Genomic DNA, 26,110 nt, shown 5'->3' with positions numbered 1-26,110 from the left:
ACTGTACTTAGAAATTTTTATTACCAATGAATTTTTTTTGTGCCACTCTTTGTAGATTGGCGCTGAAACTGATGTAGACAAGAAGGATTTTGAGGAGGGACAGGGGTAGGTAAGGTACACTTGTTCCACATAATAATAATATATCTCTGCAACAAATTCTTTCAGTATCCTGATATACATTATATTCTTTTAATGTTTCTAATTTTAATAACTCTCTTTTGACATATTATTTACACGGTCTTATATATCTTGCATATTATCTAAGTATAAAAAGCGGCTAAAATTGTTACCATAAAAAATAATATAATAGAAAATATAGTATTTCAAAAATATTACAGAAGAAATCTAATATTCCGAGCAGCTCAGATGAGCCTCAAACGAGATAGACTAGCAAGCGTCTTTCTTTCCTTGGACACAGGAACGCGGGAATAGTGCTTATAATAAAGAGTTCTTATAAAAATAGAAATTGCCGCGGGAGAGTGGATTGGAACATATAGAAAAATAGATCCCATTTGCAAGTTCAATCTGCAGCGAAATACAACGACGTGGTTTACTAGTCTACAAACGAGAAGAACGAGCGAATCAAACGGACTTTCATTTAATACCCTCAGTCTTTGCATGGCTGTATGAATTTGAATATCGAGTAGTCGGCGGTCTGATAAATGAACTAAACACGTTTACTGCTCTCTTGTTAGTGCAATTTCTTCAAACGTATGGAGGGACACAGCCCTCTGTCACCCATCCCAAATTACATTACCGAATATATCACTATTTCATCTTTACCGTATATAAAACAAAACTTCATCGTCTATTCTTTGATCACCACTACAGTGTTTTTGAATTGCCCAGTCTAAAAGACTAGACTCGGTCATTACCAGTCCACTACGGTTCCACATAATGGCCTCTGGTAGCCTGAGACAGCCACTTACTGACTCATGTTCATTTTTTACAATCTCACAGTCTAGTTTATGAATAATTGGTCTCTTTTTCAAAGAAGAAGTAGGCGGGAAAATATCGAGATATCTTGAAGACGCTTCACTTGATTTACATTTCAACCAATCACCGCGTACGGATTTGATGAGAATCTCAGCACCGATGTATCGCCACAAGTTGTAATCCACTGCTCCATGGTCCTTGGGGTCTAAAAAGGAGAGAAGAAGTCAAGTGTGAGTTTGAAGAACTAAAATTCATTACAGACCTGGATGTATCTTCCTTTTGTGCATATTTTTAACAATGAAGATTTGCCGTGGTAGTGTTTCGAAAAACGACAACTCTATCGAGTGTAAAATGAGTCTGACAGCAAAACCCGCTCATACATCTTTAGAGCTTATTTCTTAGACAGTGAAATAGCTTAATCAGCACATTAAAACTTCAATCTTCAATGTATGGTTAGAGTTAACTAGGCTATGGTTAGAGATCATGAGCCTGTAATACTGACTTGTTTGATTCAACAGCAATGTGAAAAGCACTCAAAAAGACAAATGAAAACACAAAGCATTCAAAACAGACAAGTTGAAACTTACATTTAGGCGCTGTATCTGATGCTCCTTCTTCTTTGTGCTCGTGTTTCCGCCATTTTGGTTTTGGTACCATCTCCAACGACTTATTTTGATGACGTAATACTTTGAAGGAATAAACTAGTGTCCAACCCCCACCTACGTCATCCATGTTGCAGTATCCAACAAACGCTGAGTCATCATATTGTTGCGGACTCAACCAATATTTGCCAGAATTGACGAGACCGGTGTTCGATCGAAATATGTCTTGACAAGTTCGCGCTGCATGCTCAATTGTTCGGCCTGGGGAAAAAGTTCAAAACAAATTCAGTCAAGGAAGGTAATTGAAACTTGAATGCTTGCAAAAGATGAATGGAAATGGTTCGGAAATATTGGATCCTCTACGCAGAAATAATAAGATCACTTTACCTAGCCTAGTTTCGCGAATAGTCATTTCTAGCTCAGTTTTCAACTTCTTGACCTCGTCAAGTACTCGATTGACTTCTTCCAAGCTGGAATAAATCTTGTCGTTTGCACCGATCAACTTTCCTGGGTTTCCTGGCAAACCTGGCTTTCCTGCTGCTCCCTAAAATATGAAAAATCATCATCTTGAATACCTTAAGGAAACTAATTTTCAGGGACAAGCTGGAGTTTTTACAAGCTCTTATTTGATTTGGTTGGTCGTTAACACGTAGTAAAACAATTTTGTTACTTTATTTAAAGAACGCGTCATCTCTATTTCTTCAAACGACCAATTAGTGAAGTATCTTATAAAAACTCCAGCTCATCCCAATTTTCACGGAACTAATTTTCACGGAACTTATTTTCGCGTTGCAAGGGTACTAAATTGGCTCATTTTGCAGAACTAATTTTCGCGGTTGACACCCACTTCTTGCCAAGGTCAACACTCTTTTATATTCCTATATACTAGAGTTTTTGAGGATTTTCAGTAAAAAATTGCATTTCGTGACCAAAGTGAATGAGACGACCTTCTAATGTGAACAATATAATTTACGAAACGGTACCGAAAAGGTCAACTGTAAGAGAAAAAAAGAATCCGAAAATTAAGGATTTTTTTAAATCTCATGATTGTCTTGCTTACCACTCTTCCTCTTGGTCCTTGTTTGCCTCGATCACCCTGAAAATGTGAAAACATGCTTATTAAAATAAACATAACGAATTTCATATATTTTTTTAAATTTAAAGCGAAGTAAAGAAATGCCAAATCTGAAAAATGTTTAACTCGATCAAGCTTACCGGAGGTCCTTGACGACCGGGAAGGCCGGCGCTTCCTCGTCTTCCGGGTTCGCCGGGTGGTCCTTGCGGTCCCTTTAGTAAGCGGTAATGACCGGAGAAACCACGTGACTGAAGATGGACGAGCTTCATGTTTGCAGGATGTTCATTGTGTCGCTTCTTTTTGAATTTTGTTCGCAATGCATTCTCATCGATCTGTAAGATAATGAAAATGAAGAAAGATCAAAAGAACAGTGCATTTTCTTTCTTACAATTGAACAAGCTTCAAACAGCGAAACATAGCAGACAATTCGTAGAATGTTTTGACTCACCTCATTATTTTGGTGCCGACAACAACATTGTGTTGATAAATACGATTTCTGTCGTCCTGGATACAAACGGTCCATCAGCCAATCAGAGTACACCGATAATTTGACGTAAACACCTGGAAGTCAGAAATATGACAGATTTAAGTACACGAAATGAAGTACGGCCAGCTATTAGTTATAAGGGGTGGAATTAGCCAATAACGAAACAGCTGGTGACGAACACGGGCTAGTTTATAGAAGCTCAGGTAGGTCCAAAAATGAGCAGCGAGTTCAAGAGTTCATTATTTAAAAACTCATCGAAGGAAAATATGATCACTAACCAGGGTAATCTTTGTGAGCGCAACTCTTTCCCCACGACACGACGCCGATCAAGACCCATTCATCCCGACATCCATCCCGTACCATTAAAGGACCACCACTGTCCGAATAACACGCATCTTTCCCGTCACCGGACGCGCAAAACATGTCTTTCAGAACGGACCCGTTGAACGAATTTGCTTTGTTGCACTTCTTGTGACTTACAACCTGCAAGATTGAAAGAAAGTGTTTCGTCATTAGAATCTCTCAAGAGAAATACAAATCTTTGCGATAGTAAAGCTAGAAATTTCCACTTAATAACTAACTTATTGTATGGTTGGTCACATTGGTTAATGAATGAGGGGAGTTTTCCATCTAAGTAATGAAATATGTCACTAACCTTAACTTCAGCAGAACGAAGTTCTTGTGAGATTTGTTGTGTGTCGTGAGGTGAGGTGGAACCCCAACCAGCAACCGTTGCTATGGATCCACTTTCGTACCATTTATCGTCTACCGGTGAAATAGCCAATCGAATGGTGGGATGTTTCGATGGACGAGGCAAATGTAAGAGTGCAAGGTCAGCACCTGATGATAAAATCAAAACAAGCTTTGAAACTATGCTTTTATTAGATAGGTATTTGCAAATTCGACCTTTTAAAGCTGTTGAAAATGAGAACTTTCAGCGAATACTACACTTACCACTGAAACCGCTACCAGCATAATTTGGATGGATGAAGATAGATCGTACTCGGTATTTCTCCGCGGGGAGGTTGGTTCGACTTTGACTGAAGGAGACAGGCGATTTCTTCCCGATATGAACTACCACTCGTGTAGTACGTTCGCCGTGAGGTAAACAATGTGCTGCAGTCAACACCCACCTGAAGATGAAAGTGAGTGAGATGAAGAATTTTACAAAACAAATGTTGGATGGAGAACAAATTATGTTAAAAAGTTTTTTTAATGTTGGTTTTCTTTTCAATCCTTTTCAGCAGTATACAGGAACTGTTTAGAGGATGACTAGCTCTTTAGTAGTTTAGATAAATAGCAAGCTGTTTTTGTAACAGATCTTTCCAGGTGGTTCATTTGGCTATCGATTCTTCGACCAGGGAAGTTTGAAGTTCAAAGGATGCCGAATCAAATAGTTCACGTTAAGTTTGTGCGAAGAAAAAATTAGATCTTTAAAGACAATACTCTGATTAACTCTTCTGAAAGATCGATATTGAATGTTGGTCAGAAAAATCAATCTCATTAAAATAATTAGAGAAATTTGATGAAAAAGAGAAATAGTTTCAAATTGTTGAGTGTTCCCGCATCTTTCGCAGCATGACTTCATGTAAACAAGATCAAAAGACACGAAAATCCAAAGCTTATTATACAGTTTCAATTTGATCTCATCAATTTATAAGCTCCCTAATCTTACAACCTTCCCAACATCAAATTGTTCATTTAAAAGTATCCGTTTGATAAATTTGATTAAATGTATTAGCTTCTTTGGTCCCTTTTTATTCCCGTTTTTCGAAATCTGACAGAAATTGACACATTTTGGAAGGTCTTCACAGCTTTTTTAGACGGTCGTCACAGGTTGCCTTTTGTCGATCGTGTTGCCTTCATTCCGATCATTGATGATTAGTTCCTTAGGAATCCATGAAAATTGATCATTAAGTCGCAGATTGTTTGTGTTTGAGATAACAAACAAACATTCTGGAGATAAGTGTGTGCTATTTTCGATTTGTGAGATAAGAAAGGCGCCTTTGATAACTATCGATTTGAGAATAGTTTGGTGGACTTTGATGAGATTAATCGAGTACTGACCGAGTGATTAGATGACCATTTGAAGTATGTTAATTAAAAAGATATGAAAGGGTGGTTTTCTGAGAACAAAAAGTTCATTTATTCGCGAGTTTTTGTTAATAATAACAACAACGATATGTGTGGTAACATTCAACAATTTCAGAACACTGAGCAAGTTTAACGATGAAAACAAATTCAACGAATTGACGTCTCTTGAACTCATCCCCCTTTTGAAATATTCCGGTCCCGCAAATGGCGCGGAAATCATTTCGGTATTTGGTCAATTTCGATCAAATTAAAAAATGTTAGAAATTAATGTCGCGTTATTTCCGCTGTAATAAAACGATAATTAGCACCATAAAATACCACCTGTTTTGAAACCATCGTTTATAGCTCTAACAAAATAAAGAAAGAACCTGAGTCCTCATATATTGTGAAAAAGGTCCCCGTGTTTCAACCAGAGTAGCGTGGTCAATCAGTAAAAGGTAGAAGATGAAGCAGAGATAGCTTTTGCACTCAGATATTGTTAAATTTCATTGATGATATCGGGAAAATTATTGATCTTATTGATATTGGATGAAGGTAGGGTGAATATGATAAATAAATTATGATAATTAGGTTGGATATATCATGTCATCAGTTGAATCACAATGGAGTTGATGTTGATGAGCTTGCAACATGCAAAGTAAGCTCGTTTGTGTAAACAAACACATGAATATTGGAGGATGATCAAAATAATGAGATGAGGTGTGTGTTACAAGATCTCCTTTCTTCTCCTTTCTTCTCTAATGAAGAAGGAAGTTCACACAATATACAAAGGTTGATCTCCACAAACAAAGTTAAGGGGAAGTTTTAAGAAATTCAATAACCACCTTTTGAAAATGTAATATTTTGAGTTGAGCGGGTTGTGGAAACAAAACCGAAGATAAAGATCATGATGAAATAGAGAAAGTTGTTTTAATCGAATTGATGTTCATAATTTGTGTGTCTTATAACAATTACACACGATTAGCCGATGATAATGACACCTTGTAATGGGCTGCATCAGTGGCAGCAATTCAATTTGCAAACATCTCTCTCTTTCTCTCTTCAACACTGCTATCGAATAGCTTTCTATTTCTGTCATGCGCTATTCCCAGATGTATGAGGATGATCCTCAGTATGTTCTGTCAGCTTAACGTGTTTATGACGTAAGTGCGAGCTGTTAGAAGGTGGGTATAGAAGGTGGGTATGGAAAGCTCAATCGAAAAGATGATATTGCTCTCCGATCGAAGGACATTTACAGAGGCAGTCCTTAAAACCACAAGTTAAATCGGTCAAGAAAAGAAAAAAGTTACAAATACGTAACGATTTTTATTAATCCGTTCTACAATTTAAGAATTTAAGAAGAACAGTTTTAGCAGGCGAACAAACTTGAAAACGCGAATGAAAGAGACCACTAAAATAAACTTTTGAAATTCTTGGTTAATTTTGAGGGTGGTGATTTCCTCGACGGAACTTCTTCATTTCCTTAATGTGAACAGGGTGTTAAAAAGAATGGAATGTTTTAATGATCGGTGATGGCGATTAACTGCATCTACACGTGTCTCATAGAAGATAAAGAGCGAAGAAGCTTTCTGGAAATATTCAAGTTTTGTATGAGTTACGTATGTTAATCACCTCTCGGCACCTCAAAATTGTAAGATGTTTACCTAGTATACAAGTAACACTACCATCAAAGTTTTTTTTAATCAGAAAGTCAGAAAGTTAGAAATCTAGTGATTCTACTTGAACAAATAATCTGCTAAAAAAATTGAAAGTTTTATGAAATACCGTTATCATATAATAAAGACCGCGAAATGCTTTCCGCTAAAAACCTGTGAGCGGATATCATAAAAGCTTCATAAGAAAGAAAGTCTATGGCTTCTAATATCCGTCAATGTTGTAAATGATGTGTTAAAAAATCGGCCATTTTTTGTAATCGCATCCTACTCTTTTTCCTCTTTCCGACCGACACACGACAAAATTACCGACAAAAGTCGTTAATTTACTTTCACCGTTTGAAAACGAAAATGCAAAACTTGCAGGATCCCTCGCCCATCTTAGCAACGTACCACAAAAATGATGACATCGAAGTTTGGAAAACAATGAAATCGAAGAACAAATATTGCACATACAAAATGCAAAAGGAATGCAAATCATTCGAACAGGTTTCCAGGGTGACGTAGAAACCATGTCGTAATTACACCAAATGATTACAACAAGTCATTGAGAAGGAAAAAACATATTTTATAAAGTATATATTCAAGAAAATTACTGTAAATACTAACAGTCCCAGCAGAACGCGAAGCGCGCGAACGAACCGCAAACACGCGCGCGAATAGATAGAAAAATGAAGTACCTTTCATGGATAAGCGATCCTCCACACAAATTACTAGTCTGTGTATTATTCTTGTATTTGTGATTAGCCTGGATGAAAACAATCCATGGAAACATGCCTTGGGACACAGGCTTTCCACCAACCACACGTTCTGAAAGTCCAACAACCTCCAAAAATGTTTTGGAAGGGCTTCGTTGTGCTTGGATTCCGATCGTCGCAAAAAGCAATAAACCAGCGATGTAAAATAACATTGTTTTGTTCTCCATTCTTTTCGTGTTTGTGAGGTCTGAAAATGAAAAGGGAAAAGGTTGATCAAGACGGTACAAGTAACCATCGAAAGAGAAATCACCGACCTCAAACTCATACTCCTATGTAATCATGGTATGATAAAATTTGTTTGGTTGTAATCCATATTTTGGTCAATAATTTCTCAATAAACATGAAATTGTACAAACACATGTACTCGTTGGAGAGTAGAGTTTGTTTCAACTCAAACACAAACACATTTTAAAGCGAATACAACTTGCGCTGATGACGATCCACATAATATTTCACCGTCAAATAAAGGAGAAGGCTTTTTCTTTGTGTCAATATTTAACACTACATTAAATTTAAACTGATTCACATAACTCTAACGAAACGCGCATCACTCTTTCAATTCGCGCTAAACATTTGAGTTACGCGATGCTTCAAATGTAAACAAACCTTTAGAACAAACCTTTTAACACTCTATCTACACTTCGTAGTCAAGGGAAGACCGAAAAAGGCTCCCAGCTTGAAGTACAGAAAAAACAGCACCGACCGAATTAAAAAACAAGTCTTCTTTTTACAACCCCCGCGCGCAAGTTTTCGAAAAGAAGCCCAACAAGAAGATAAGTTGACTCGAATAGATAATGATTAGAAGTGATCGACTTTGTTTAGCAGTTTATTATTAGAGGAGGACATCTTGATTTTTCCGCCACTATTAAATTAGTTATTATCTCGTCACTCTCCATCTTACAGCACACACTCACTCTCTATTTTTGTTTATCCGTTCTCTTTCAAATGACATTCATGCGGGTTTAAGGAAAGTTTACAACCAGCTGCCCCTGCAAAAATGTCATTGGCTAGTCTTGTTAGGATGGATTCGTCACTCGCTGAGCGAGTTGAAAGATCGAGTTGTGGCGAGTGTGACGTCACAAGGGGGTGGGTTGATGACGGGTGATAAGGATCAGAGAATCGTGACATCAAATCATCATCAGAAAAGAGGCCTGGGAAAATGAATATCTCCGCAACAAAAAGATATAAGTCGTTTATTTTTTCTCTGTTACAAAAATATAATGCTGTAAAGAGATTTTCTCAGTCCAACTCATTTTTATTCATTCATTGGTGCTATCACCGACGTCACTTTCTCATGCTTTGTATAATCTCGTTCTGATTACAGGCTGAGTGAAATATCATGTAGAAAATATTTCTTATGATTGAATGATAACTTTATTGTACATTCTATTGACAATATGTTGTAACATTTCGTGTATTGTGTACACCAGATCAAAACAAACATAACAAACAAACGACGTACCAATCAGTCACACAAATTCTTTTGATGACATCATAATTAGCTTCGAAAATTTCGCGCGTATAAGATACTTTTGAAAATGGCATTCTTTTAAAAATAGGGCTTAATTTCCTGACAGGAACTTTGGGAATTTCATTTGATGCCATTGCATTGTGAATCCAATATCACAAAAAGCTGTTCATTTGTTTTTCACGAATGATCTCTAATCTTTTTGTCGTCTAGCGAGGAAACTAACTCTTCTTCTCTCCCATCCTTGAACCTTTTGGGGGATGCGTGAAGTGACTAAAGGTAACTAATTCTTAACGGGCTCACTTTACAAAAAAAAACTATATTTTTAAGGAAACAACGGACATTAAACTTGTGTATTGCACAAACACCCAAACAAATCTTTGGCAAAACCAGTCGTATTTTAGAATTAAGTTGCTCCCCTGGCAACGCCTGTTAAAGTGGGCATTCAGACAACAAAATTAATTGAATCATAGGGTATATAAAATGAAATTGAATTTCGAATATGACTTAAATTCTAAACTGATCAACTCGAAAGCCTTCTGTGAGCAGCTGATGACGCAATTATCAAATTTATGAGGGCCCCTTGCTGTGTGTTTAGATCTTGACATAAAAGACATATTATCTCTAAAGTAATGTGTTTTAATGAGTAAAAGATATTTTAAGATCTCTTGTTCCGCGTTAGGAGTTATGCATCAACTTATCCCAGACCGAATGTCTGATTGGTTGGCAGCATTTTCAACATCATATAGACATCATTTGGCATTGAAAAAGGTAAACAAAATTAAAATTAAAATGTACAAACCTAGAAGTCCTATGACATATCATGGTCAATTTATCTTGTTGTAGAAAATTGCTCTTAATTTGATCTTCAACCGATTTCTTGTTCAATGGTGACATAACCAGCAGCACATTCACATTGCGATCTCTTTTTATTTTCTTTGAACATTTCATTTTTTACTCGAATTTCTTTGTTTTTAATTTTCTTTTTCATCTAAAAATGAAAAGTAAAGATGATATCAAATTCTGTCTATCTTTCTTACACGAGGTTTCTTGCAGAAAGAAACTAACCACCGCAAAGTGAATAATCTTCCAAAAGAAAAACACTTTTCTTAATCAATTTAGTTACTTCTTCTCGTGGCATATTCTATTTTCTTAGTACAATGAGTAAATCGCTTTGAAACAAAATAGCTTAACATCCAAACCCCAGATGATTTAAAGGTATCAAAAATAAGCAAAACACAAATTATTACAAGCATAGTATTATCTTTAGTTTCTCATTAAAATTTGCACTGTACAAGTATTAGAAGTAGAGACTGCTGACAGACTTATCCTCTCAGTCCTCTCAGTACGTACTTATGATGAGTAAAACTCTACTCTAAAAAAAATAAAACAAATAAAACACGCGAATAATTCAAAACAACGTATTTATAAAATGACAAAAAAGAATTACCCCGGTAACTCCAGTACAGAAGTGAGTAAAGGTTTGGTGTTCCTGCCCGACCCACTGTCTCTGAAGTGAAAGAGAGAGTCAGCACAGGGACATGATGAAAGCGAACTATTTCGGCGCACAATTTCCCTTGCAGAAGTTTGGAACACAGAAAGACATTACAAAAATATAAAAAGTAAAAGGGCTTATTAAATGTAATGCATTCCAGCGAGACGAACATTATAGAAATAATACTAAATAAAAACCAAAATATTTAAATATCATACAAATTTAGCGGATTTTACGAAATTCTAAAACACCAAATCAGAGAAAGAAATACAGATTTGCTGAATCATCAAGAAATAATAATTGGGTGACAATTTTAGAAGAGCATCAAACTTTCGATTGATCTGAGTTTGAGTGATAAAAAGAAAATCTACAATGTTTATAAAAGTGCTTGATTTTAAAATAATTACAAAATATCCAACGATTTGATTGGTCTATGGGACCTATCCAACGATTTGATTGGTCTATGGGACCTATCCAACGATTTGATTGGTCTATGGGACCTATCCAACGACAACGTGACCAACACCCAAGAAGATCATCCTCACCCAATACATATGTTGTCATTTTTCTTTCTAAAAATCTTCCAATCTCAAGACTAAATATAGCCATTATAATCAGCTTGAAGCAGATGCAAACATTTTCTTCATTTAAATATCATTCGACCCTCTCTTATATCTCAGTGGTTGGCGTAACCTTGATTTTGGTAGGGTGGTGGTGGGTGGTGATCATACCTACAAGTAAAATTGGGTTCAAAGATTTGTTGGCAGCACAAGAACAAAATATAACTTAGTGGACTTTCGCTAATTCTATTCTACATTGAATATTCTTGTAAGTCGAACCACGAAAAAGTGAAAAGAAAACCACGCCTTTCTTTGATTTGAGCCTCCCTTTTTTTAAACAAGATCAAAGTTTGCGTTCGAATTAGCGAATGTCAAAATGCTTGATTGTTTTCAAAATAAATGAACATAATTACAAAACTGGCCCTCGTTCGAACCCTGTAATATCGTCCATGCTTCAGATTACATGCATTCTTACAAAAAAACGTAAGCATAAAATAAAACGTTAAATGAAAGAAATTCGGACATTCATGACGTGAATTTTCATACGGAACACCCAAATAACCGGAACAATGAAATAAAACTAAAGTTTAGAGTACGTCATGAACAGCATGGGACATGCAGAAACAAAAACACAATAATAATAATAATCATGCGTAAGTCAAGTGTTGTACAGTATTGTATGTCATTAGTTTTAGAAGTGGGTTAAAGGGCAAGCTACATGGTCATGGTCGTAATATTTGATAGTAATGATTTTATACCATGAAAGTCGATATGGTCCTGTAAGTCCATAAAACGCTCCCAAATTGAAATATTCGATCACATTGAACATAAAGCACAAGCGACTTTCTCGCCTAAACTTCAAATTTCGAAAAACGAGAAAATAATCAAAATTCTCAATATATTTCGAACCATTTTGTAGTTTTGACTCTTAACTCCTTATTCGTCAATTAATTAAATCGAATAAATACTATACGATAGTAATCAAAGTTAATAAAATGAAGCTAATATTACTAAATGAGTGTAAGTGTTAGTGAAGGTGAAGTGCTTATGTTCGGGTGATAGGTGGTAGAGGGAATGAATGAATGAATGAATGAATGAAAGAAAAGGAAAGGTACTCATAGGTGAGGAGGTGCGAAGGAAGAATCGGGACCTACTCTAGATCATCAGCCATCAACATGGGATCTGTTCCTCCATAACCGCGCCCATGCGCTCCACCACCTCCATATAAACTACTTCTTTCCTGTCCGCCTCCACCGCCCTCCGTTGTTTCGTACCTAGATCAGGTGGTTCAAGGTCGGTCAGATTTTGATACAAGTTAAAGCTGTCTTTCAATAAATAAGGAGAGAGCCAGAACAAAAAGTGCCAAAGGTTGTGTGTATGTGCGTCGTGTTAAAACGAACAGAGACAGGCGAAGCATACTAAGGAGAATAGCACACTCCGTCGTGACGGGAACAAGTGTGAGAGAGGGATGAGTATGATAAGCCTGTTCTGTTCAACAAGGTTAAGTTGTGTTGGTTAGTGAGTGTTAAAAAGAAGAAAACATAAACATCTGATAAAGCATAAATAGTTGTTTACAATGGCACACCGGGCTAATATTTGAGAAAATATAAACTAGAAGTCAAAGAAACAAATTAAGTCATCTTACGTTTGTAGAGGGATTTTGTCGTTGTAAGGTGGGTGCTCGAATTGATCCAGACTAAAAGAAAGAAGAATCATTGTCTGAGATTCTAGACAGTAAACAAGGACATCAAAAAGGGGAAAGTTCAGTTCGCCGAGGTTGATTATGGTCATTTTGTATTTTATTTTATCCATTACAATGACATTCATTAGACATCAAATCAACATGGCATCCTCACCCTGAGTCGTATTCCATCCTTCGGTAATATTTGGCCAACTTGACGGCCAAGATGATGGCTGGAACGAAGAACAACAAACACCAGCCCAATCCCAGCCAGAAACCATTCTAAAGGAAAAGGAGAAGAAGTCAGTGAATGAGATATCAATCAATGTAAGATTTGTAGACAAAGATCAAAAAGGATTTATTACATATCGTTGAAAAGAAATTTTCCCGATCGCACCTATCAAAGGAGAATTTACAATACGAGCTGCTTTGTTGCTGCGCAGATAATGAAAAAGAAAAATGGTGGAAGAGAAGTAATTTCTTTCTTACAGCATTCTGAACGATATCATCACATAACAAAGTCGAAACCAAACCATCATATAAATCGGAGATCGGCTTACATTTCAGGATATTGTTCAACGCCTAAAGAAATTTTGTTTTGAATTTTAAATACTTGTGAATGTTTGAAGTTACAATAAGAGGAGATCAACGTGGAAGGCTATTGAGAATGCTTCTTTCTCAATGGACGCCAACATGATAATCCAGTGGTGACCATGGGTTTTTATTTTATCACTATATGGGATTGTTCCTTTATTATTCGACCAAATGAATGAGGTGGAGTTGTTACGTAGAAGGGACGAAATAAAATATGTTTTTGGTGCAGCACTCTACAAGAAGGAAGCATCTTGAGAAAAATAGCTGAAGGTGTTTTCTGCCCATAAAGGAGTACCTGGTTGACCAAAAACTCAGTGCCTTCCATCAGCCAATCCAAAATGAGAGCTGCAAATTTTGAAACCAACTGAAAAAAAAGTGAAGATAAAGTAATTAAAGGTTGACAAACTGGAAGGATCAAAAATCATTCAATCGAACAACATTAAATAAATAAATCCTTTGGGAGTTTCAAAGCTAAACATTTTTCAATTTGCAGCACTTACTGAAATAACTTCACCAGCAGTTTTCGTCTGAATGAAGGATTCGGAAGAAAGCAATTGATCCAATAGTACACTTGCGTCATCCTTGAAGAGAAGAAAAGATGAGGTAATGTGGATAATGTGAAAGTTAGCACTGGGAATAGCCACAGCGCACTATCAAATCAGTGGTCTAGAGAAATGCCTAAACACATATTATCATGTGAATTTTCAATCGATAAAGTAATATTTATGGCTAGGGCACATCAGTGCTGCCCTGTATAATGAAGGTATTGGTTTACCTGCAGAGTGACAGCCAGGTTTTGAACCTTTGTGACGTCAGGTTTGATTGCATTCTGTAAATAAAATATGAAAATTCAAAACAAAGATCTTTGAAATATGAAATATAATCACTCAGTGTGAAAAAGAAATTAGACATCACATTTAAACATTTGATATTTTGGAACACCTTACTAGGTTTTCATGTCACAACCTACCGGTAGTATAAGAAAAGTTTATTCAGTGTGAATGAAAACATGAAATAGTACTGCTTACAGCTTTGGAGATGATGTTTGGGATGGTTAATGAATCAAGAGTCTTCAATTTGGTGGCAATGGCAAGTAATTCATTGGATGTACTCTTTGAAAAAGAGAAAGAAGGAAAATTGAATTACAACATGAAATCGTTCAGACTCAACACTTTGATGTTATAAAACTAACACAATTTATTATAGAAAATTTTAGTCTTTGAACATACCGGTTTCGTAGCGTTAAGACTCTGAGCAGCAGCAGTCACATTATTGGCGACTTCTGTCAGGTTGAATTTAGTGATGGATTCGTCAAGCTGAAATTGCAAGTAAAATTACAAGAATGTATTTCAAGGCTAAAACGCATTTCGCAGTATCAATAATTCAAATAAAAAGTTCTGTGATAATTTTTACATGACTGAACTTTAAATCCAGCTCTACTATTGCTATTTTTTCATTGTGACAAAACATTCCCTATGATTGGTAGACAAAGACTTACAATGGCAAAGAATTCTGTGAAATTGATGGAGCTAACGTCATTGGTCTTCAAATTTTTCAAAGCATCCTGGACGTCTTGTGTGACCAGAACTTGATCGGTCAAGTCAATGGAAATACCATCTAGCTTTGAATCAATATCGTCTGCTAGCTATAAAAATAGAATGAGATATGAAAAGAATAACCATCATTCAAATAAGAATTAATATATAGGACTTAATTAAGAATGAAATCTTACAGTTCTGAAGTTGAATTTGGATGTAATATTGAAAACAGTTTCTCCACCAAGAGCTTTATATAATGGAAGGTTCTTTCTACAATTGTTCAAAGTGTTTTGAACAGATACTTCAGGTCTATTATCTTCAAGTTTCAAATTCATTTGGTCGGAGAGTATTGTGTCCAGTAAGGTTGCATCTTTCAAGTCTCGACATACAAAATGGAGATGGATGCCGAGCACATACCAAATGGTGCAAAACAACATCAAGAAGAAAGCGAAAATGAACATGAATCCAACAGACCTAAAAAGAAATTTATTTTGTTCATTTTCAAAACAAAAAACACCATTTTTCCAAAATATAACAAACCCCTACTTCTAGACCAAAAATTCATCGAAAATAAGTACCCAAAAAGGTACCCAACAAAAGGCATTTCAAATAATACTGTACATAACGACAAAAGACAAAATGATGGAATTTCTTACGCCATAAGACAATGGCCACCACACGTGGCCTTTTTTGTTCTGTTGGACGGAGAATCTTCTCGATGGTATCCACATATTCCAAGAGCAAGTCCACCAAATAACAAAAGTACAATAAATGCCATCAAAGCAGACAACCCAATATATGCGTAGTATCTACAATCAACAAAAATTTGTCATCATTTTTATTCATACGAGCCCTCTAAATAACACTCTGTCCGTCAAAGGTGTGATGATTATAATTACGACTAGATCCTTGTAGAATTATCCTTAAAAAATTATCATTGTATATTAATCTTAGGGTGATATGTTTTGAGACCCTGTGGTCGGATCTTATCCCAAGAATTGCAAATTCTGGTAGAATAATTAAGCGGTGAAACTGCAAAAATAATTGGAATAGTTGCATAAACAACACAAAAGCTGCAGAGTTTAACACACAACTAGAGATTGTGCTGAGTTGACAAGTTAAGAAATGTTCTGTCTTGAGAGTTTTGGAATGGAAACACAAAGAGACCCGCCATTTGATAGCATTCAATTGTGATTGAAATCTAAAAACAGTGGCCATTAATTTGAACATAACAAATCTACCTGTAATTTTCATATTTGAAGTTCTCATTTGATTGATCAAAATATTTTGCATAGTCTTTGTATTTTGCTTCTTGAGTTGTGATGGCCTGGAAAAAAATGCTATTAAGTAAATAAATCTAATTCTGATATGACACAATTGTCATTTTTTAACTTGAGTTAAAGTTTCATCGAAAATCTTTTCCAGAAATCAGACATTAAAAGAATTGCCAGGATAAACAAAGGGTATTCTTACATCATCAAGACTCTTCACAATATTGTTGACTTCTTTGTCCAGCTCTCCTTGAATATCATTTATTGAACTGAGAACCGCTACAAAATAAAAAACTTTTATCAATTTCTTCAAAACACAAACACATTGAGCCCATGTTTTACTGTTTTGGTCAAATATATTGAGGATATTTATGGTGAAAAACCTACATATATATAAAAATCTAAAGACCTTTCATTTTTTGGTAGAGTATAAACAAAGAGTAAAGCAAAAAGCAACGAAATGTGTACAAGAATGAACCATTCTGTGAAAATGAATAGCTTACAGTCTACACTTGATTGAGCTTTAGTTTGAACGGTTGTTGGGATATCCTTCAAAGTTTTTCTTCCCTGAAAAAGTGAGAAATGGGATTGCAATCGTAACTATAATTTGTGATTATATAATCAAAACTTTTCTGACCGACCAAACCACCTCCAAAATCAAGGGTCACGTGACCAACACTTTTATGAGTCCAGCCTATGAAGCTTTTAAATTCAATTTTGGAAAAGAATAAAACTACGAAAAAACTCTTTATCAAATTGGGTCCTTTTTGACATTTTTGATACAAATTATTTTTAAGATTTTCAAAAACTTAAGATTTCAATGAATATTTGTCATGTGTTAGAGGGAAATAATTTCTAAAGGTATTTTTCATAATTTGTAAAACCAAGCAATTCATAAAAAATCTTCTAAATGTATAAATCTAACACCCCTTTTTAAAGCATGCTATTTTTTCAAAAGGATTCGGTGAGATGGGCATATTTCAAGAAAGATGCAGTCACACAATTTCTTTCAAACTTTAATGATAGAATAGCTACTCTTTTCAAAAATCTTTATCACTGACTGCAATCAAGTGCAATATCTGATTTGAAGATCAAGCTCGTCTTCTCTTAAAACTTTGACTCGTAAAGATGGACCTGGCTTTGAATTCCATTAAGTACGTCTCTTCCAAGACATTGTAATGTCAAAATTGAATATGTTGGTTTCAACTGAAGTACACATATTGTATATACTGAAAACAATGGGCTGGTCCATCAAAGGGGGTGGATGAACCTTTTCAAGGCAAATAGAACCTTGCAAAGTTTGCAAAAGAACCTTAAAAGTGAAGGTGGAAGAACCAAAACAACCTTTTACCCCCTGGAAAAAATGAAAATACTCCTTTATACCCCTGGAAATTCTTCTCTGATTACCCCCTGGAAAAAGTTGTCCACCCCCTGTATGGATATGAAATGGAATGGCTCAATGCCATCTAAAGAAAAGGCAGGTCATTGAATTATAAAATTTCACCCATTTTTCGGTTGAAATTGTAGTCTACAATCATATTGTGTATTATCTGACGCAAGTGAATAGTGACATTTGATTGGGTCTTTACTTCCAATATTTTCGAATATTTAGCTTCCGTGGAAGCTTTCTATTTCCAAAATTGACGTCACACAATGATTTTGATGAAAATTGAGCATTTTTTTGGCGTTATGTCACAAAGTAAAAATAACAGTTTTGAAAAAAACTATGCCCAATATTTTTACACAATGGATTCAACTTTGTCCAATCACTGCTTAATATTTGTATGATGGCCACGTCATTCCAGGAATAAATTCATGCAGGGTGTGACTGAAGAGGAATTATCCACAATTTCAATGCAAGATCAAACAATATATATACTTACAACTTGTACTTGTTCTGAAATATTTAGAGAGACAGCTTCATCAACTTCATCAATAGAAGACTGAATATCAGGCAGGTTGTCAAAATTCACTTCCATTGTAATTTTGTTCTTAAAGCCATCAATCAAAGCCACACATTGTGGTTCACCTCCACATCCAATTTTTGCATTTTCAAGGTCAGTGTCCCTTATAGTCGTCAAGTTGTTGTTCAGGCTTGATCCATCACTTTTAAGATCATCACTTTTTGCTTTTATAGCATCAAGATCTACCTTTAAAGTATCCACCCCTGAAAAATGAATGACAAAATTCTTTGAACTATGGACACAGGAAAGTTGAAAAACATTTCTCTGCATTTCTTGGTAAATTTGAGTCTACTTATTTTTAGCTCCTGAATTACTATACAGCTGTAAAAGAGATATTCAAAAACTAATGCATAAAAGAACACAAATTAAAATATGAATGATTACTTTTTGCCATATCATCTGCAGTATCTAAAGCAGCAGTTACATTATCACTGATGAATTTCTGTAAGGGATCACCAAAATTTGATCTGATACCATAAGGACCAAGCTCATGTTTGATAGCATCTAAAAGACATGGCACAAACTCCCCAGCTATATCATATTCCAGAACCTAAAAGTAAAATCATCCAATTTTTGATACATTATCTGGATAGCTTATCTGGACATGTTTTTTAATTGTTTCGTTTTTGGCATTTTCAAAAAAGCTAAATTTTGATTGGGGTAACTTGGAGGTCCGAAATTTTCACAGGATGTTAGTAGTGATGATAGGACCCCAAAAAGTTCTTTTCCCAAAACTCTAGCTGTTGTAGGGGCAAGTTAGGAGCAAATTTTAGCATTTGTATGTGTTTCGGAAAATGATCTAAATCAGAGCTAAAAACCCAGGAAGTTGTCTATCTGACCAATGATTCTCATAGAGGGATGGCAATTAAAGCAGCCTATTGTTAAAAGGCCCACATTTTCCTATTGTGGGGCCCTTTTTAGAGCACTTTTTTAGCACCTATTTCCCCATTGACAATAAGTGCCAAAACACCAAAGTAAAAGGCTTGATTGGGTATAAGACTTCCATAACTTCTTTTGAAATAGTTGAATAATCAAGTTATTAACACCAATATAACACTTGAGCTGTTAAAGGGCCCGTTTGGAGCTAAATTTAGCATTTTTCCACTAAAAATACTGCAGCAGAATTACTAGTATGTTTCTAAACACCTAACTAAAAGGCTGGAGTGGGTGTAAAACCTTCATAACTTCCTTTGAAGTAGTTTAATAATCAATTTATTAACACCAATAAAACATTTGAGCTGTTAAAGGGCCCGTTTGGAGCTAAATTTAGCATTTTCCACTGGAAAAACTGCAATTTATTCTGCTTCTCTTACTAAAATTAACTTTACACCTAGTCTAATTTTTGCTAAATTCAGCTCATTTTGAGACCTAGGAACATAAAATAACCTCATGAAGTTCTGTTCAATTGTGTATCAAACATTAATGATAACTTATTTGATGTTCAAAAGCTTTTCAGGGTCCAGAATCGAGCAAATATTTAACATTTTCCGTTAAAATGCTAAAATACTGCTCGTTTTTGGTCCATTTTTAACTATGACAAAGATCACAGAAAAAACTTTTTAAGCTTCGTGGATGATCCAAGCATCAAATAGCACCTAGAATGAGCTATGAAATAACAATAACCTTCAGGTTTTTCAAATTTTAGCAAAAGACATGGCCTTCAAGAACTCTAAGTCCAGTCAATGCTAAATTTTTGCTCATAAAAGGACCCTGGAATGCGTTATATCGGCCAAATTTGGTTTTTCTATCTTTTTGAATGCCTCAAGTATGCATAATATCAATATCATAGTTCTTTTGTGTTTATCTTAACTGTGCTGGTGGATTAAAAAAAGTCACACCCAATGCTAAAAACATGCTCATAATGGGACCATACAACCATTTTTAGTGATTGCTTATGTTGGTATATTGATCTTATAAGGTATAAAAAGGCATGTGCAAAGTATTAGAGTCATAGCAGAAAAATTGAGAGAGATACAAGCCTCTAAATCCAAATGCTAAGTATTTGCTCCTACTAAAATGCTAAGTATTGGCTCATTTTTGGACCGCACTTTGTTGAAGCATAAGTCATGACAGATTTAAGCTTTAGAAAAAATTCTTTTAAAGTTTTAAAGTTTATCTTTTCCACGCAACCATCATCAGGGCATAATTTTAGTTCATTATTCATTATATTAGAAATGAATGATGATTTCCCAAGACCCCTAAAAACGAAACAATTAAAAAACATGTCCATCTGAAGTATTTAAATGTATTTCAAGGGTCAAAGCTAGAGCAAGAGAAAATAAGAATAAGATTTTGTACATACATTTTTTGTAGAATTGACAACACCAACGACTGAATCCACAGCCTTGTTGTAGGTGGAGCTTAAATCTTGGGCAGTTTCATGTGTTCGGCTGTTTGTTACAAACATGAACATACAACCACACCTGGAAAATGGAAAGATAAATTGTTTATCAAAGTATTAACTAGAGTAAATTATCATGCAAATGTCTTTGTGGAATAGGTTTAACGATCCAGTGTTAGAATTAGTTGGCTACTTACAGCATCATAACAGAAATGATGAACAAAATCACGGTCATAATAACACAACAAGAATGTCTATCTGCCGCTTTCTGACTTTGATATCTTTTACCACCACACTTGCCACAGCATCGGCAACAACAAAAGAACAAGCCAACAAAAGGCATAACAAGCATGAACAAGACTCCAAAGCCAGCGGCGATAGCAACTGGAGTTTCATATTTGATGAGCTAAAGATAATCAATAAAAAGAAAGTAGACTGTTTGTCACAAAATTGTGCAAATAGCAGATTGTTATTACCCTTGTAGTTGTAACTTCTCTTACAAGTAGGCAAAACAAGCTAGATGCTGAATGGACCTACCTGGTGATGAAAGTTATATAGCAAAAAAAATTTCCCAAAAATCCGAATTGACCACGTTATGGGCATTACTAATATGCGTCTTTGTGCAAAAAATCGGGAATAACTAATAATGAAATATCAAGAAAATGCCAAAAAACTGGTTTTCCAGCATATTTCCAACATTTTGGCCAGAAATTTTTTTCTTCAAAAATCAAGCTCTGTTCCATTTTAGATATTGCCATTTTGCATCATTGTGCAAAAAATCAGAAAAAACTAATGAGCCAATCTTGAGAAAAGCTGGTAACAGACGAACGGAAGAACACAGCAGTTAATTCAAAGGACCTCTGAGGTAGGTTCAAAAAACAAAGACTTATTTTTAAATGTTCAGAATTGTGGAATTTCAGTTTTTATATTATCTGATGCCATCTATATGAAACAATTTCTAAGTTTAATTATTTTTGTTAAGATTGAGAAGTTAAATATTTCCACAGAGAGTAAAAAGTTAATTTAGCATTCTCTGTGTACCTTATCTCTGTTTTCATCATTGGTGATGTCATCAAAGTTCACTGAAAAAGAAGATCATGATCAGTGTTATTATTTGTTAGGTTTAGACATGTTTTATAATTTGAATTTGTACGTGTAAGAAGTTAGGGAGAGCTTTTTGTGCTCTTTTCTGTCTCTTTTCATATCTTATCAGTAGAAGAAACAGAATATAGGAAAAAAATGAAAGTAACCTCCTAGTTAGCACAAATTATTGTTTTGTGAACGAGATTATTGAAAGAGGAAGTTAAAAGAAATATCCTTGAGGTTTCTTATTCATCAATTATTAACACAAGCATGACAAATATCAGATGAGGAAGACTATAGCAAAGAGTTGTATAGACAACTGAAGAAATATTATATTCGTGTAAAGAGTGTGGCCACAGGTCTCCTGATAAATTTTTGATAAGAAACTGTGTTTTTTTTCAAATTCCATATTTGCCCTGTTGTAGGAAATTACTCCTTTGGAGGAGAAGACTTCCACAGAAATAAGTTTTCATTTGGTTGTCTATGTTTCCCTTGCTTGTGAAAAAGCTTGAATAGCATATTATAAAAGTCATTTCTGTTAATCATTATCAACAATAATCAACAATAATGCAACATTAGCAATTTCCTAACAAAATGCATTCATAAACATTTTCTCATATCTCACGTTGTATCAAAATGATAACCACATGTTTTTTTAAAAGGGGCTTAAAGAATCAGAAATATCAGTTAAGTGAAAAATAAAAAAAACATGTATACATACATCCTTTGAATTCTTCAGATAATTTCTCTCCTTGTACTGTATTCATAAAAGAGTTTGCCAAATTAAAAAGAGGTTGTAAACCTGCTGCGTCATATTCTGTTGAAAGTTTTGTGGGTTCGATATCTCCATTTAAATCCTCAAATTTTATATTCTTGTTTTGATCAGGTATCAACTGTTTGTTGCATCGAGCTCCAAATATAAACGAACATTGTGATAACAATAAAATACAACAAGTCAAAAAAGCTGTATCCATTACAAAGTCTTTTCAAGGATGAATATAAACCAAATAAACTCTTAATAAGTAAACAAAAAGTGTTGTGTAATGTTCTGTTTCCCTTTATTTTACTGCCATTCTGTATTTTAAATCTAAAGAGAAAGAGAATCATTCATATTTCATTAATTGATAAATCAGACAACCATTTACCATATCAAAACTTGATTGCTACAAAAGTTATGTGAAGTTGATTAATAGTGAAACCACAAAGCTGTCATTTTTTGTTTACAGAGGACAACTGCTATAAAGAAAGAAAAGCAGACTTCAAATACCTATCTCATGACGATACATTTATGACATCTGTCATAAGTCAAAATTTTATCCACTATACAGTCCTCTGCAATCAAATTCTAATTTTTCTCTGATTGATACTTATTAACAAACATATCTAGAAGATCTTTATTTATTGTTAAAACTTTTCTGTTGAAAAAAAGATTAAAGATTAAACACAAAATAAGTGTATCAAAATTTATGAACTTTAAATTTCTAAAATCATCTTACTAAAACAGTCAGACCTTTATGAGATGCTGTGAAATAGGGTAAGGTGTTTAAAAAAGACTTTTCAAAACGATTTGACACAAAAGATAGCTTTTCTGGAAATATGATCTTTCTAAGATAGTCCTTTTGCTAAAAGGTCGTCTCGTGTCAGCATGAGAAACATAGAACTGCTGTACATTTTTGGAAAGCTCTCAAAAAGCGCAAAAACTGGACTCTGGCTGAAAAACAATGTTTTTAAGGGTTAATATCTCGAGTTAGTTACAGATATCAACTATACTTGCAATATATCTCTAATCTTAATTTTTTGAGAGCTTTTCAAAAATATACAACAGGTCTTCGTCTTCCCAAGCTAAGATTTTCATTAATTTTTGACCCTATGATTTTTGCCTGAGACCATCATATTTGTCCAAAAATCACACCAAAATATCCAAAAAAAAATTGGAACCTAAGTAATTTTGATTCCCCTACCCCTTAGCTTTCCAGAAATGTATAACAAGTGCTTTGACCAAAACAATAGAACAATTTTACAAAATGCCCTCAACTAATAGCTCAAATTTTAAGGAATTTCTCATTGAAAATGTTAATTTCATTAAAAAGGGCGGGGTTATTTTTCCATGAATCCCTTTAGAAAATTTGGAGCACATTTTTTTGCTTGTGAGTCAAGTAAACGATAAAGCGCTATATCGTTTACTTGACTCACAAGTTCGATTTTGAAGCATTAATCTTTGATACACATTTTAGCGGGATGCTAGTGTGACTTCCCTTCTTCAAAGATAGGAATAATAGGTATGGTGTGCACTTGCCGTTACCTTTAAATGAGTCTAATCTTTTCACTTTTTTTTTAATTCAATTAGAAATTATCAGGGAAACAGATTCTTAAAAATGCATCTAAATATCTCTTTTCTTTCCAAAGATATTGATGTTTTTCAACGTCAAGGTGAAAACATGACTTGGCGCTGACTTATGGCACCGGAAAATTCTTGACCCATATGAAAACAAATGGCTGACGCTAATGAGCTGGTTCGTCTTTTGAATCGCGGTTTTTTTAGTAAACCAAGGGTAAGATTAGGCTGCAATCTATCACATGCTGCTTTACTTGAAAATCTACAGACCATCTGGATGTTGAGAAAAAGAAGAAATTGCAATTTTTTGACAAGGTTGCGGATTTTTTCATGTAAGCAACATACACCATCTTTCTAGTACTAAAATTAGTTTTTAGCTATCATTTCCAGCTCATTAGTGATAAGCTAAGTTTAAGTTTAACAGTCATCATCAGGCCATCATCATTCTCAGACCGCGCCAGCAAAACTCCACGTGTTGACTAAAAAGGGTCGATTTAAGGTGGATTTCATCCACCATTTTTGGTGCTTTCGAAAAATTATTTCTTGCTGGCGCGTGATAAGCAGATGATTCTTTGGAAAGGTGATTTTTTGTGTTTTGAATATGGAATAACTTTGGAAATACTTAACCAATATTAATAAATGACTCCACATTTTTCTCACAAAGGTAAGGACTTTCAAATAAAATTAGTTTGGTTTTTAAAAACCAGAGGGGAAAATTTTGCCCTTTCCACCCTATAATAGGCCGGACCTGATCAATCCAACTTGTCTAACCAATCAAACAATCGAACTAATTGAAATCAATTGAACGATTAAAGTTCGATTAAAGAAATTAATCAAACCTAATCAAACACTCACATTTTTTTGCACCAATAGGAGTTTGATTAGTTTGATCATTAAAAAGTTTGATTAGTTCGATGATATTAAATCCTCATAATCTTCCCTCACCTGCAAAAAACTTTATCATGGGACGGGATTACCATTTCGATAGTTCCCGAACTTGAGGTTTATTGTACCATGGAGGTATAAAGAAACAGGAGATGTATGCTATTGCAACCAAGCTTGCCCTACGATTAAAAAAGTTACGATGTATGCATGCTCATAATCTCATATATCGTATATTTTTAATGAGCTTATTTAAATCCATAAGGGAAATCTTATTGGCTCATTTAAGCTTTAGAAATTAGATCTGACGAGATTCATTGTTTCTGACATCAATTCAAGAAAGACTAAAAAAAGGCTTGTAAACTTAGCAATCCTTCATCTAATGATAAGATTTTTCGATCAATGTTTTCTTTAAGGTGAACTCTATTGCTTGATACTTTCCTCCAAAATTCTCCAGCCACTACAAATTGAGTTTGAAATCGTGTGTGCTTATAAAGAACTTTTCATTTTCTGGCTTGAGAAAATATCTTTTCAAAACAAAATTTAACGGATAACAATATTGAACATAAACTTGTTTCCTGGACGAAGTTTTATTTAATTTTCGTATAGCAGAAGGCTAGAAACCTTCAATACTGATAGTAAGAATTTTTAGAGCAATCTTTAGTTCTACTAAAAAGTTGTATTTCATCGGACGACAGAAATCAAAAGACTTTAACAACCAATTACCAAAAGATTCCTGTTTTTCTTTATACTTCCATGATTGTACCTGGATATTTATCTATCCAAAATAAAGTCTGTGGTCCCTCCTCTGTTGTGATTGTTCTAACTTGGGACTATCTGACAAAACATGGGACGGCAATTTGGTCACCATTTCACCGACCTCCAAAGTCATTTGATTTGAGTTAATGAACGACGTATTAAAAAATACACGCACCAAGTAGGCTTTTAAATTGAAGTATAAAAAAATCTGTAGTGGAACACGATGGAACGTTTGATGTCACTCACACTAATACCAAGGATTTACCGTTCGATCAGTCAGGGCCTCCTTGGTCTTTTATAACATTAGTTCGGATAGAATAAAAACATACCTGATCAATACAAACAAACCTTCTGTCTTGCGTTTACTCTTTCCTTCCCAACAACTTTCGTTTTTGGTTATGTAGGTTTTAAAATCCACAAGTAATGAACCTCTTATAGCTGTATCTGAATAAATCTGGCTGAAAACCTTCTGTCAAGTTTTTTATCCATGTGGTGAACCCGTTTCCCTGATTTCCCGATAATTAAAAATTGGAAC

General features: G+C 34.8%; 2 protein-coding genes across 3 annotated transcripts; both read right to left on the bottom strand.

Annotated features, from left to right (window-relative positions):
• Positions 1 to 156: 156 nt before the first annotated feature.
• LOC136818011 (uncharacterized) lies at positions 157 to 10,065 on the bottom strand. Its single transcript, XM_067074380.1, has 12 exons — positions 9,875 to 10,065; positions 7,527 to 7,791; positions 4,055 to 4,233; positions 3,756 to 3,940; positions 3,379 to 3,583; positions 3,062 to 3,174; positions 2,754 to 2,945; positions 2,599 to 2,634; positions 1,926 to 2,082; positions 1,524 to 1,799; positions 606 to 1,141; positions 157 to 387 (listed from the first exon to the last, which is right to left on the bottom strand). Exons 2-11 carry the CDS (start codon positions 7,769 to 7,771, stop codon positions 780 to 782), a joined length of 1,950 nt encoding a protein of 649 aa, XP_066930481.1. The 5' UTR covers positions 7,772 to 7,791; positions 9,875 to 10,065; the 3' UTR covers positions 157 to 387; positions 606 to 779.
• A 250-nt stretch (positions 10,066 to 10,315) lies between these two features.
• Positions 10,316 to 22,688, bottom strand: LOC136818020 (prominin-1-like). 2 transcript variants are annotated; one of them, XM_067074385.1, is made up of 22 exons: positions 22,321 to 22,688; positions 21,558 to 21,598; positions 20,714 to 20,922; positions 20,478 to 20,598; positions 18,560 to 18,725; positions 18,095 to 18,378; positions 16,715 to 16,778; positions 16,414 to 16,490; positions 16,182 to 16,267; positions 15,597 to 15,749; positions 15,135 to 15,414; positions 14,901 to 15,047; positions 14,632 to 14,718; positions 14,431 to 14,514; positions 14,178 to 14,231; positions 13,903 to 13,983; positions 13,698 to 13,766; positions 13,298 to 13,390; positions 12,984 to 13,090; positions 12,773 to 12,823; positions 12,282 to 12,401; positions 10,316 to 11,298 (listed from the first exon to the last, which is right to left on the bottom strand). In XM_067074385.1, exons 1-22 carry the CDS (start codon positions 22,571 to 22,573, stop codon positions 11,244 to 11,246), a joined length of 2,682 nt encoding a protein of 893 aa, XP_066930486.1. In that variant the 5' UTR covers positions 22,574 to 22,688; the 3' UTR covers positions 10,316 to 11,243. The 2 variants fall into 2 exon arrangements, with proteins under 2 accessions (XP_066930486.1, XP_066930487.1); XM_067074386.1 differs by lacking the exon at positions 12,282 to 12,401.
• Between the last annotated feature and the right edge of the window lie 3,422 nt (positions 22,689 to 26,110).

The sequence above is a fragment of the Clytia hemisphaerica genome, unplaced genomic scaffold (genome assembly GCF_902728285.1).
Source record: "Clytia hemisphaerica strain Z4C2 unplaced genomic scaffold, Clytia hemisphaerica genome assembly, whole genome shotgun sequence".
In the NCBI taxonomy this organism is placed as follows: domain Eukaryota; kingdom Metazoa; phylum Cnidaria; class Hydrozoa; order Leptothecata; family Clytiidae; genus Clytia; species Clytia hemisphaerica.
This window is presented reverse-complemented; position numbering and strand designations above follow the sequence as displayed.